Consider the following 14,286-nt stretch of genomic DNA (forward strand, 5'->3'; position numbering starts at 1 on the left):
TCATAAGTTGGATTGTGTTTACAGATGTTCATTTTATTGTGCTTCATAACTTATATATGTTAGATACATTTGATTCATAAGGAAAAAGAATATAGCATAATAAACAGCTTTAAAAAGGTACTTTTCAAGTGAATTTACCATATATCATGTAATGCTGGGGATGTTCTGTTTTCCCTGAGGGGCTTTGAATTGCTTTTTATGTATCTAATGAAAACGAATCTTGCTTAGTCAGTAAAACATTAAATTAATCCAGAGTGCTACAAATATTAACAAAAATTTTGTTTTATTATATCATCTTTGCTCAGTATTTTAGCTTAAGTTAAACCTCCAGTATTTGGTACAAGTATGTTTATTTCTTTAGTAGCCACCTATAAATATCTTATTCTTTCTAAATCAAAAGTAAGTTTCAATTTTAGAGAGCTTTTAATTTCTGGATTTATAAGTTTAATCTTAAATGTCTTTTAAATAAATAAAATTTAAACAAGTTATTTACAGCAAGCTTTCGCTCCCCCTACCCCCTCATTGTAAAAGGAACTTAACATTTTCGTTTTTGTACTTTCTTTTTTCCATGATTGTTCTGCAGCAAGGGCAAGTACTTTGTAACCTTCCCGTACCCATATATGAATGGGCGCCTCCATTTGGGACACACGTTTTCTTTATCCAAATGTGAGGTAAAGCTTCTTCTGTGTTTAATACAATGGGATGGAGGGTCTTTAATAAATACTATTTTGAAGAAAATAGCATCTGTAGAATTTATTTCCTGTTAAGAGAACTTAGAGTTCCTTAATTTTAAGCATAATTTTTATATTTAAGTAATTTATATATTTTTATATTTAATTTTCATACGCTGTGTGTATGTGTGCAGGGGTCTCGGTATGTATGCATATTTGTAAGTAATTCCTAGACTGATGAAAAGACAGAAGAAAGGATAGGGGCTAGAATTTTGGAATGACTATAAAATCTAGCTGGTATTCTAAAGGAAGATGAGAAAAGGAAAACTAAACTGATGATTTTTGTGAAAAGTCAGCATTTTGTATTCATCTAGCATTTACATTTGTAATTTAAATTTAATTTTCTTTCTGTAGTTTGCAGTAGGGTACCAGAGATTGAAAGGAAAAAATTGTCTCTTTCCCTTTGGTTTACACTGTACTGGAATGCCTATTAAGGTAAGATTGCTTTTTATTTTTTTTTAGCTTAGAACAAATAGTAATATCCAATTCAAAAGCTTGAAATACTTCTGTATTATATTACAGTGTTTTTTGAAATGGGTTTTGAACTTGTAGTGAAAATTAATTTTTAAAAAACATTTGAAGAAGTGCTTAAATAAAGGGCACACATTAAGGTCTAAGTGATTTCTAAGCAATTTTGATATCGTTTGGTTACCTTTTATATTCATATTTCTGTTTTAGAATTAGATAATAACTACTGACAAGTAACATGCACAGTATTTTGTGCATTCATGACATATGGGATGTTGGCATAAAGTAATAAACTACTGTATCATTTTTATCATGTTTGCAAATGTCATTTGTCATAAATTTATATTGGAAATAATTCTCACTAAAGAATGGACCAGAAAACTAGAGTTGAAAGGATTCCCTAAATGTAATAGGGTTGGGAAATTTAACTCCCATTTCTTTTTATTCTCCAACTTTTTATTTTGAAAATTGTTAAACCTACAGAAAAGGTAAAAGGATAGTACAATATACCCCTCACTTATGTTACCAAGTATTAACATTTACCGCAATTGCTTTAGTTCTGTCTCTCAACACACATATAATATGTGTGTGCTTTTTTCTCCCTTTTTCTGTGAACTCATTGAAAGTAAGTTATAGACATCATGACATGTCACCCCTAAATACTTCAGCATGTATCATTTGAGAACAAGGGCATTCTTGTAATATCATCATAGTCCCATTATCCCCTCCAAGAAATTTAACGTTCATATAATATTATCTTTACCTAATCTATAGTCAGATATCTCTAGTTGTCCCAAAATGTCACTTCTAGCATTTTTTTGCTTTTTATTTTGTGGATCACGTGTTGCATTTGATTATCAGTTCTCTTTACTGTCTTTTAGTTTGTCATGACATTGGTGTCTTGAAGAGTTATTTTGTAGAACATCCCATAATCTGAATTTTCTGGTTGTCTCTTCGTGATTAGATTGGGTTAAATATTTTGACAATAACACACTGGTGAGGCGTAAACTTTTGATGTATCACATCGAAAGCGCATCATGACAGTTTGTCCCATTTTAGTGATAAGTTAATAAAGGCCAGATTTCTTCATCCTAAAGGTACCTTTTCCCCTTTTTAATTAAAAAGTAATCTGTGGGCTGATACTTTGAAAGCCTCTGAATATCTGGTTATCCAATTACCTAGTGGTTTTAGCATCCTTTGATCCTTGTCTGTTTCAGTTATTGAATTGGTGATTGTAAGATAACTTTCTATTTGTGTCATTCTTTCCTCTTTATGAACTGGAATTCTGCGTAGAAGAGTGCCCTCCCTTTTTAAAATTCATAATTCTGTATTTGTATTTTTCTCATAACTTTAACGTTGTCTACTTGGTGTCATCTTTGTTTTTGACAGTGGACTCAGTGTGGTATAACTGAGAAGAGCTGGGGTGGAAAGCCCAGGTTCATGTGTTAGTCCTGCATCTTACTAGCTTTATAACCTTGGATAAATCATTTCATCTCTCAGTGTCTGTTTTCTAACTTGATACCTGTCTTTTTCTCCCTAGCAGGCTTGTGATGATAACTGATAGAGTATATGTGACTGTAATCTTTAAATTGAGAAATGCTGTTATTAATGTTGTTACTCAAAATGACAACACTATATCTTGTTTATCTTTGTCTTCTAATGCCTAACATAAAGTATACTACATTGAGTACTTAAATGTTCAATAAATGCTTGCTGAGTGAATGACGTAAAATACAAATTTGTAAATTAGTGAATTTTGAGGTACGTGATTTATACCATTTGAATTTTCTATAATGATCCACTTAAGTATAGATGTATTGCAGAAAATTTCAGTCAATTTTAGTTGGCCATAGAAGCAACAAAAAACTCAAATTGTTTCTACCTTGCATTTTGAACATCTCTCTCTCTAATGTTGTGTTTGTTATAGGCATGTGCTGATAAGTTGAAAAGAGAAATAGAGCTTTATGGTTGCCCCCCTGATTTTCCAGATGAAGAAGAGGAGGAGGAAGAGATCAATGTTAAAACAGAAGATATAATAATTAAGGATAAAGCTAAAGGAAAAAAGGTTTGGTGGTGACGATATTTATTTTTGTTGAAGTTCTATATTTATATTAGTGATTTATATGTGCATTCTCGGTACTTCTGTAAGATAATAAGAGTTCCCTTATAATCTTCACTCAGTTCCCTTAATGTTACATCTTATATCACCGTGGTGCAATCCTCAAAACTAAGGAATTAACATTTGAACAATACTATTTACTAAACTGCAGGCTTCATTTGGATTTCACTAGATTTTTTGTTAATGTCCGGTTGTCAAGGTCCAATCCAAGAGCCTACATTGCATTTAATTGTCATGTCCGCTTAGTATGTCTTCTTATTCTTCTCTGTCTTTGTCTTCCATGACCTTCACCCTTTGGAAGCTACTGGTCAGACAATTTATAGTATGTCCCTCAATTGGGTTTGTCTAATGCTTTCTCATTAGTAGATTGAGAGGTGATGTGTCCTCAATGCATCATATCAGGGAGTATTTGATATTGATATGTCTTATTACTGGTGATGTTAACCTTGATTATTTGGTTTAGGTGGTATCTTCCAGGTTCTTCTATAGTAAAGATTCTATTTTTCCCTTAGTAATTAATATATATTTTGGAAAAGATGCTTTGAGGCTATGGACACAATATCTTGTTTCTTTTTAAATATTTGCTCACTAATTATAGCGTCCATCAGTGGATCTTGCCTGTAATAGTTATTACTGTGGTGTTCTATGGTGATTTTCCATTTCTCTCATTCCTTCCACATTTATTATCTGGAATTCTTCTGAAAGGAAGAGTTGTCCTTTTTCTCTCATTTACTTATTTATTAAGTTTTTTTATGTTAGTATGGATTTGTGTATATTTATTTTATTCTTCGGGTTATAATCCAATACTATTGGGGTCTTTTGGGGGGCTTGTTGTTCTTGCTCAAATTATTCTAGCATTAGCTCTCGGGGGTATTTTAGGTTGGCTCCTGTGTCCATCTGATATGCCCCCAACTTTTGTCCCATTTTTTTTTAAGCACTTTCTTACTTTTTGGTGCCCCAAGATGCTCCGGGCTCATCTTGTATTTTCCCTGTTGCCTCCCTGGAATCAACCACTTCTCCAAGGAGTCTTGTTTCTTTTTATTGAAAAATAGTATTTAGGGCTGGCCTGGTGGCACAGCGGTTAAGTTCGCACGTTCCTCTTCTCGGCAGCCCAGGATTCGCCGGTTCGGATCCCGGGTGCGGACATGGCACTGCTTGGCAAAAGCCGTGCTGTGTGGTAGGTGTCCCACATATAAAGTAGAGGAAGATGGGCATGGATGTTAGCTCAGGGCCAGTCTTCCTCAGCAAAAAGAGGAGGATTGGCAGCAGTTAGCTCAGGGCTAATCGTCCTCAAAAAAAAAAAAAAATAGTATTTAGAAACTAAGCTCTGAGTGCTGGGTATGCTCGTTGTTTCTAGGCCTTCTCAATAGAAAGAGCAAGGAAATATATGTATGTTTACTAACCCACGAATATGCATGTCTATATTTATTTCTTTATATGTATTTTTTTAATTTTGTATTTTCTTCTTCTCCCCAAAGTCCCCCAGTGCATAGTTGTATACTCTAGTCGTAGGTCCTTCTAATTCTGCTGTGAGGGGTGCCGCCTCAGCATGGCTTGATGAGTGGTGCTAGGTCTGTGCCTAGGACCTGAACTGGCAAAACCCTGGGCCGCTGAAGCATAGTGCGTGAACTTAACCACTCGGCCCCAGGTCTGGCCCCTACCTATATATATTTTGAAAAAGTTCATACTCATACCCCTGGCTCCATTTTGGCACCATTGGGCTCACTCTAGCATTCTTCCTTTGCTTATTTGTGACTTCTTTCTTCAATAGTGAGAAACCTGGTTCTCCTTATTTATAGTATATTTATTTGTTCAATCCCAGTCTACTAGTAGTTTCAGAATTGCTAACCTATACCCCTGGGAGAAACAATTTTACCAACTAAAGTACAATGTTTGTATATAGTTCTTTTTGTCGTTAGAATCTAGTGAACACAGTTTTCTAAAGTTACTTCCAAAGCACCTTTCTTTCCTGCTCTCTTCAGTGTGGTTATGTCATATATTTGTAATACAGTTAGATACATTTTTCACACTCTGCATTCCATCTTGAGTTCTTCCAACATCCTGATTGATTTTTAAAAAATGTTTACACATAGTAAAATTCTTTGTTGTGTATAGTTGCGTTGGTTTGGCGAATGCGTGGAATCATGTTTCTACCACCACGGTACCATACACAGCAGTTCCATCACCCCCCATATTCCTTACCTTGCCTTTTTATTGTTTTATAGTTCAACTCCTTTGTTTACCTCTAACTCATGGTATTTGGTTGTCTTTTGGTTATTGGTAAATATCGGAAAAGGAGAAAACTCTTGTTAATAGCTTATTCATAACTAAGAAAGATGCATGTGGTATTAGAAAGTTGGTGCTGAGATCTTGTCTTTGTGTTGATAATTCTTTATGGTTCCACCTGTTTAGTTATCTTTGGTGTCAGAGACCTGTTGAGTATCAGACTGTACAGTTTGGTAGACAAAAGAATATATCTAAATCTTGCAGTATTCTGACATATCAACACCATTGTTTTGCAATTAAAAAATTACCAAATCGGATTATTCACTTAAAATTATTGTGGTCCTGGCATTTGTTAACCAGTTGTTGGTTGTTCTTTAATGGAGTTTGTTTTTGTTGGTTATTTTCAGAGTAAAGCGGCTGCTAAAGCTGGATCTTCTAAATACCAGTGGGGCATTATGAAGTCCCTTGGTCTGTCTGATGAAGAGATAGTCAGATTTTCTGAAGCAGAACATTGGCTTGATTATTTCCCACCACTGGCTATTCAGGATCTGAAGAGAATGGGTTTGAAGGTATGCCCACCACCCCCATAGTTTAAGAAAACATGAAGAACATTTATATTTATATGATTATATGAGATTTGGACCATCTCTTAATTTAGAATAATATATTCCACTTGTATTCTGTTAATGAATTGGTACTATTATTATCAGATTAGAACCTCATGGCCCTTGATGTAAGCCATGAAGTACTTTAATATTTGTTGTATTGGAATGTGTATCCATATTTTAGTAATTATTAGAAAGGAATTCTATTCAAAGAATTTTTTTTTTTTTTTTTTTTTTTTATTAATGTTATGATAGATTACAACCTTGTGAGATTTCAGTTGTACATTTTTGTTAGTCATGTTGTGGGTACACCACTTCCCCCTCCGTACCCTCCCCCCACCCCCCCTTTTCCCTGGTAACCACCGATCAGATCTCCTTATCAATATGCTAATTTCCACCTATGAGTGGAGTCATATAGAGTTCGTCTTTCTCTGACTGACTTATTTCGCTTAACATAATGCCCTCGAGGTCCATCCACATTGTTGTGAATGGGCCAATTTCGTCTTTTTTTATGGCTGAGTAGTATTCCATTGTGTATATATACCACATCTTCTTTATCCAATCATCAGTTTCTGGGCATGTAGGCTGGTTCCACGTCTTGGCTATTGTAAATAATGCTGCGATGAACATAGGGGTGCAACGGACTCTTGAGATATCTGATATCAGGTTCTTAGGATAGATACCCAGTAATGGGATGGCTGGGTCATAGGGTATTTCTATTTTTAACTTTTTGAGAAATCTCCATACTGTTTTCCATAGTGGCTGTACCAGTTTGCATTCCCACCAACAGTGTATGAGGGTTCCTCTTTCTCCACAACCTCTCCAACATTTGTCGTTCTTGGTTTTGGATGTTTTTGCCAATCTAACGGGGGTAAGGTGATATCTTAGTGTAGTTTTGATTTGCATTTCCCTGATGATTAGCGATGATGAACATCTTTTCATGTGTCTATTGGCCATATTCATATCTTCTTTTGAGAAATGTCTGTTCATGTCCTCTGCCCATTTTTTGATCGGGTTGTTTGTTTTTTTGTTGTTAAGCAGTGTGAGTTCTTTGTATATTATGGAGATTAACCCTTTGTCGGATAAGTGGCTTGTAAATATTTTTTCCCAATTAGTGAGCTGTTTTTTTGTTTCAATCCTGTTTTCCCTTGCCTTGAAGAAGCTCTTTAGTCTGATGAAGTCCCATTTGTTTATTCTTTCTATTGTTTCCCTCAACTGAGGAGTTACAGTGTCCGAAAAGATTCTTTTGAAACTGATGTCAAAGAGTGTACTGCCTATATTCTCTTCCAAAAGACTTATTGTCTCAGGCCTAATCTTTAGGTCTTTGATCCATTTTGAGTTTATTTTGGTGTGTGGTGAAAAAGAATGGTCAATTTTCAATCTTTTGCATGTGGCTGTCCAGTTTTCCCAGCACCATTTGTTGAAGAGACTTTCTTTTCTCCATTGTAGGCCCTCTGCTCCTTTGTCGAAGATTAGCTGTCCATAGATGTGTGGTTTTATCTCTGGGCTTTCAATTCTGTTCCATTGATCTGTGGACCTGTTTTTGTACCAGTACCATGCTGTTTTGATCACTGTAGCTTTGTAGTATGTTTTGAAATCGGGGATTGTGATTCCGCCGGCTTTGTTTTTCTTGCTCAGGATTGCTTTAGCAATTCGCGGTCTTTTGTTGCCCCATATGAATTTTAGGATTGTTTGTTCAATTTCTGTGAAGAATGTTCTTGGGATTCTGATTGGGATAGCATTGAACCTGTATATTGCCTTAGGTAGTATGGACATTTTAACTATGTTTATTCTTCCAATCCATGTGCAAGGAATGTTTTTCCATCTCTTTATGTCATCGCCTATTTCTTTCAAGAAAGTCTTGTAGTTTTCATTGTATAGATCCTTCACTTCCTTGGTTAAGTTTATCCCAAGGTATTTTATTCTTTTCGTTGTGATTGTGAATGGGATAGAGTTCTTGAGTTCTTTTTCTGTTAGTTTATTGTTAGTGTATAGAAATGCTACTGATTTATGCACGTTAATTTTATACCCTGCTACTTTGCTGTAGTTGTTGATTATTTCTAATAGTTTTTCTGTGGATTCTTTGGGGTTTTCTATGTATAAGATCATGTCGTCTGCAAACAACGAGAGTTTTACTTCTTCGTTACCTATTTGGATTCCTTTTATTTCTTTTTCCTGCCGAATTGCTCTGGCCAGCACCTCCAGAACTATGTTGAATAGGAGTGGTGAAAGTGGGCACCCTTGTCTTGTTCCTGTCCTCAGCGGGATGGCTTTCAGCTTTTGTCCATTGAGTATGATGTTGGCTGTGGGTCTATCATATATGGCCTTTATTATGTTGAGGTACTTTCCTTCTATACCCATTTTACTGAGGGTTTTTATCATAAATGGGTGTTGGATCTTGTCGAATCTATTCAAAGAATTTGAAGAAGCCAAAGTTGAGTTTAAATATTTAGGAATATATAAAGGTATTATTGAAGTGTTCCTTCTTAATTTATCATAATTCCTATATGTTTAATATAAAAATATGTGGGTTTAAAAACTTACATATTAAACACAAATTAATAATTGTGTTATTTTTTAATAGTTGGAACTTGAAAAGTTTTGTTTTTCTTTTAATATTTGATATAATTCTAAGTTGGAAAATAAAGAGAAGAGTAAATAATTGATTCATGGGAATTCTTATTCAGAGACTATACAAATTTCTCAAAAATTACCTTTTTCTTTCTCCTTCTGTAGGTAGACTGGCGTCGTTCCTTCATCACTACTGATGTTAATCCTTACTATGATTCGTTTGTCAGGTGGCAGTTTTTAACATTAAGAGAAAGAAACAAAATTAAATTTGGGAAGCGGTGAGTTTGTTGTCCTTCAGTATAATAAAGGAAAATTATGTAATTCTTGCATTGTAATTCAGTGCCCCCGGCCTTCTTTTTCTCATTATCTTTTTTCTTTTTGTTCTCTTGTTTTCCTTTTTGTCTTGCCAATGCCTTAATTTCTCTTAGCTGCTTAGTGTTTGTGACAAATAGCACTGGGGAAAATAGGATGTCGCTTTAATGATCTCACTAAAGATTCTGTTCAGTCTTTCCAGCCAAGCAGAAAAAATAATAATTATATCTGTGTTTTAGTTTATCCTTTTGTTGTATAAATTCTTTGAGTCTTCATTGATTATATGGATTAATTAAAAGCTATTTGCATTTTATAAGTGAATTTATATTTTATTATCTTTTGTTTCATACCACAAAGCCAAGATCAGTATATATGTTTCAGTGGTATTACCTTTGGTGAAGGCAGAAGGCTTCCATTAAATAACTAAGTTGGCTGTAGAACTACCCATAAAAGCATACATGATAGACATTTGCTCAGTTAGAAGTTTTAGTTAGAAGAACTATTGTAAGATGTTAGGAGCAACACTGCCAAATATGTTAATATAAAAGTTGTATATTATAATAATATTTATCACTTATTATTTATTTTTTAGATATACTATTTATTCTCCAAAAGATGGACAGCCTTGTATGGATCATGACAGACAAACTGGAGAGGTAATTATTTGTGACATAAAGTAGCTGTTATAATAATTCTTAATGTGGCCAAAGAGTTTAAGACATAGATCAGAAACCTAAAAATAATGTTATCCTAGTGCTGAGGTACATAGTCATGATACTCTGGTGGCTCAGGAAGCAGAATGTCATTACAGATAACTGTATCTTATCTAGAACCTTGCTACTCTAAGAATGGTCCTAGGACCATCTGCATCAGCTTCTGATGGAAAAGCACATCCTTGAGGCTCACCCCAAAATTGCTGAATGAGAAGCTCTGGAGATGGGGCCCAGGAATCTGTCTTTTAACAGGCTCTCAATGTGATTCATATGCATGCTAATGTTTGAGAAGCGCCACCAGGAGAATATTCTGCTCTGAAAAGAGAGTGTGAGGAGAGGTAATGAGATATGTGGCTAACTGATGTGCACAGATTCCATTTATACTTGCTTTGATCATGTGCCTACTTGCTTATTTCCAAAATACTTCACTCTACATTCCTGTAGGACACATTAGTAACATTATTCCTTGCAATACTTGAGTCAAGCAAGGATAAGTGATTTGCCTAAAGCCTTGGCACAGTAAATCAATACTAATGCCAGGATCTGAATTTAGGAGTCCCAATGAGGACATCATTCTTTGTTACCATGTTTGAACACATTTGTAGTTTAACAATTAGTTTTCAAAATCAGCCTTCAATTATGATGAAACTTATCAGATAGAAGTGAGAGTTGATCAAAATTTTGAAAGATTTGAGAGACTTAAGAAGGCCCAATTTACTGACTTTATTAAGTTTTAATATAGTCAATGGTAGCAACATCCTAAATTTCAATAGTACATCATAGTTTTTTTTTTTTTTTTTTTTATTAATGTTATGATAGATTACAACCTTGTGAGATTTCAGTTGTACATTTTTGTTAGTCATGTTGTGGGTACACCACTTCCCCCTCCGTACCCTCCCCCCACCCCCCCTTTTCCCTGGTAACCACCGATCAGATCTCCTTATCAATATGCTAATTTCCACCTATGAGTGGAGTCATATAGAGTTCGTCTTTCTAGTACATCATAGTTTTTCAAAGCATTTTCCTATCCGTTATCTTATGTATTCCTTGGGACAATCCTGTGTGAGGCACAGCACAGTTATTTTACAGATGAGGAAACGAAGGCTCAGAGAGATTGTGATTCCCTTGGGTCAAGCCATTAGTAAGGGCCCAAGCTAGGTTTTGAATGCGTATCATCTGACTCCTGGTCCAGTGTATGTCTGTGATGATGACCACTCTGTGAGATTGGTGGTGATTGTATCTTCTAACTTCCATTTTGGCAAACACTGTTTTGGATGATTACTCCAAGTCACTTTTTTTTTCTGTCCTCCCCTCAGCAAACTGTCCTTACTCAGTAGAGTCTGGGTTTCCTTTACCAGTTCTGGTCTGGCGTGGGGTGGGAGGGTGGTGTCCCAAATCGCTTACATATTAGACTTCCATGTGGATATAGTCAGCACACTACTGTCAATTTCTTCATTGGAAGAAAGAGTTATTCCAACAATGCGAGAACCCATCTTAGAAATTTGAGTCAGATCTCTCACATAGATGAGTGGGTTTAATGCAAGTCTTTTGTCCTCCCCAATTTTTTTGTTTTGTTTATTTGTTTAGGGTGTTGGACCTCAAGAATATACTTTAATCAAGTTGAAAGTGCTTGAGCCATACCCATCCAAATTAAGGTATGTTTTCCAAACAGTTATTGCTTTATCTTTTTGAAATATCAGATAGTTGTGATAGAATCCATAACATGTTTTTGCATAAATGTATATTTTTTCTTCTTAGTGGCCTGAAAGGAAAAAATATCTTCTTGGTAGCTGCTACTCTCAGACCTGAGACCATGTTTGGACAGACAAACTGTTGGGTTCGCCCTGATATGAAGTACATTGGGTTTGAGACAGCGAATGGTGATATATTCATCTGTACCCAAAGAGCTGCCAGGAATATGTCATACCAGGGCTTTACCAAGGACAATGGAGTGGTGCCTGTTGTTAAGGAATTAATGGGAGAGGTAAGTTGGGTAGCAGACTTTTTATTTAGTGTGTAAATTCAGAGGAAAATTTCAGCAGTGAAACTTCAGAAAAGAGCATTTAAAAAAACTTTTTGTTTTAAAGATTTTTTTTTTCCTTTTTCTCCCCAAAGCCCCCTGCTACATAGTTATATGTTTTTAGTTGTGGGTCCTTCTAGTTCTGGCATGTGGGATGCCACCTCAGCATGGCCTGATGAGTGGTGCCGTGTCCGCACCCAGGATCCGAACCGGTGAAACCCTGGGCCATCACGTCAGAGCTCGAGAACTTAACCACTTGGCCATGGGGCCGGCCCCTAAAAAACTTTCTAATTGAGGTATACATACAGTCAAATGTGTAACTCATAAGTGTATGTATTGGTGCATTTTCATATGTGTATACACTTATGTAAGCAACTGCCCAAATCAAAATGGAGAACAGTTCCAGCACTCCAGAAGGCACTCTGATATCCGTTTCACAGTCAACACTTACCTGCTTCCTGTAAAGTAACCACTGCTCTGACTTCAGTTGCCAAAGATTAGTTGCAGTTCTTGAACTTCACATAATGGGATTATACAATCTGTACTCTTTGTGTCTGGCTCTTTTTTTTTTGTTAAATTTTAATGTAAGAACTGTGATTTGTTCAGTATAAAAAATTTAGGGTGTACAAAGAAACAAAAATAAGGAAATAAAAATTACTTATAATCTTATTTCCTATCATAACTATTTTAATTTTCTTGGGTATATCCTACCCGTTGTGTGTATGTGTTTTTATAATATATATATACATGCATTGTTTACAATGGCATCATGTTGTACCCAATTTCTGCCATTTTATGTTTTCGCTAATTATATCATAAAATTCTTGATGTTATTTAGTATTATTTTACTACTTAATTTTTTTTTAGCTTTTTATTGAGATTATGATAGTTTACAACCTTGTGAAATTTCAGGTACATGTTTGTGAGTCATCTTGTAGGTGCACCACTTCACCCTTTGTGCCCACTCCCCACCCCCGCTTTCCTCTGGTAGCGACTAATCTGTTCTCTTTGTCTACATGTTTAACTTCCACATATGAGTGGAGTCATACTGTGTCTGGCTCTTTTGCTCAACATTACGTCTATGAGACATGTTGTGTGTAGGAGTAGTTTGTTCTTTTTTTATTGCTGTGGAGTATTCATTGTGACTATATCACTAAAATAGCATTTTCGAATCTTATGTTTCAGCTCAATAAGTACATGGTTGAAAAATACGGTCCTCCCCAAGAGATTTAGTAGCTGCAGTAGACTTTATATTACTTTCTGAATATGATTGCATTCTTGTGTGGAATTGGAGCTGCTTTTTTTCTGAAGAGAAGGTCTTGGTTGACGTTAACTAAATCCGGATGGTTACATAGCTCTTATCCTTATAGTTTTTTTTACTTATTAGTGTTTCTGAGTATCTTTTATTCCTTTTGGTAAATGCTGATCTTTGGTATCTTTTTTTTTTTTTTTTCCGAGGAAGATTAGCCCTGAGCTAACATCTGCCAATCCTCCTCTTTTTGCTGAGGAAGACTGGCCCAGAGCTAACATCTGTGCCCATCTTCCTCTATTTTATATGTGGGATGCCTACCACAGCATGGCTTGCCATGCGGTGCCATGTCTGCACCCAGGATCCGAACTGGCGAACCCTGGGCTGCCGAAGCAGAATGTGTGCACTTAACTGTTGCACCACCGGTCCGACCCCTGATGTTGGGTATCTGAATAAATAACTTTTTAAAAAAAAAAGATGAGTAGACTACCATCTCAATTCTTTTTTTGAATTGAACTTTTATTTCTTACTTATTTTGTAAACAATTTTTTGACTAAATTGTTATACATTCATAAGACTCAAAATTCAAAAGACAAAGAAGATGCAAAAGATATCCCTACTCACTCAGTTCCCTCTTGGATAGGCAGTAAGTAAAATCACTGTCTTGTGTATCCTTCCAGAAGTGTTTTGTGTATACGTAAGCAAATACATACATATATATTCTTTCTCCCTTTTTTTATACACAAATGGCAATATACTTTATCACATTATTCTGCATCTTACTTTTTTACTTAACGGTATCTTTCTTTTGAAAGGTTTTATTTATTTATTTATTTTTCCTTCTTCTCCCCAAAGCCCCCCAGTACATCGTAGTTGTATACTTTAGTTGTGGGTCCTTCTAGTTATGGCATGTGGGACACTGCCTCAGCATGGCTTGATGAGTGGTACTAGGTCTGCACCCAGGATCCGAATCGGTGAAACCCTAGGTTGCTGAAGGAGAGCACACGAGCTTAAACATTCGGTCATGGGCCAGCCCCTACTTAACTATATCTTGGTAATCCTTTTATCAGTACATGAACAGCTTCCTTGTTCTTACCTTATTTTTGAGGCAGATTAGCCCTGAGCTAACATCTGCTGCCAATTTTCTTATTTTTGCTGAGGAATACTGGCCCTGAGCTAACATCCGTGCCCATCGTCATTTGTTTTATGTGGGATGCCTGCCACAGCATGGCTTGACAAGCAGCGTGTAGATCCGTGCCTGGGATCTGAACT

At 35.7% G+C, this 14,286-nt stretch overlaps 1 protein-coding gene across 3 annotated transcripts in view; it reads left to right on the forward strand.

Annotated features, from left to right (window-relative positions):
* LARS1 (leucyl-tRNA synthetase 1) overlaps positions 1–14,286 on the forward strand; it is a 62,262-nt gene that overhangs the window by 10,380 nt on the left and 37,596 nt on the right. For 2 of the 3 annotated variants that reach the window (XM_008513873.2, XM_008513872.2), the window contains exons 3-10: positions 584–671; positions 1,086–1,166; positions 3,127–3,264; positions 5,952–6,113; positions 8,886–8,998; positions 9,625–9,688; positions 11,333–11,400; positions 11,504–11,729. In XM_008513873.2, coding sequence (XP_008512095.1) covers positions 621–671; positions 1,086–1,166; positions 3,127–3,264; positions 5,952–6,113; positions 8,886–8,998; positions 9,625–9,688; positions 11,333–11,400; positions 11,504–11,729 — 903 coding nt within the window. In that variant the 5' untranslated portion in view covers positions 584–620. Of the gene's footprint in view, positions 1–583; positions 672–1,085; positions 1,167–3,126; positions 3,273–5,951; positions 6,114–8,885; positions 8,999–9,624; positions 9,689–11,332; positions 11,401–11,503; positions 11,730–14,286 lie in introns of those variants that run through there. The other variant, XM_070569317.1, reaches the window with a different exon arrangement.

The sequence above is a fragment of the Equus przewalskii genome, chromosome 13 (assembly GCF_037783145.1).
Source record: "Equus przewalskii isolate Varuska chromosome 13, EquPr2, whole genome shotgun sequence".
NCBI classification, from domain to species: Eukaryota; Metazoa; Chordata; class Mammalia; order Perissodactyla; family Equidae; genus Equus; species Equus przewalskii.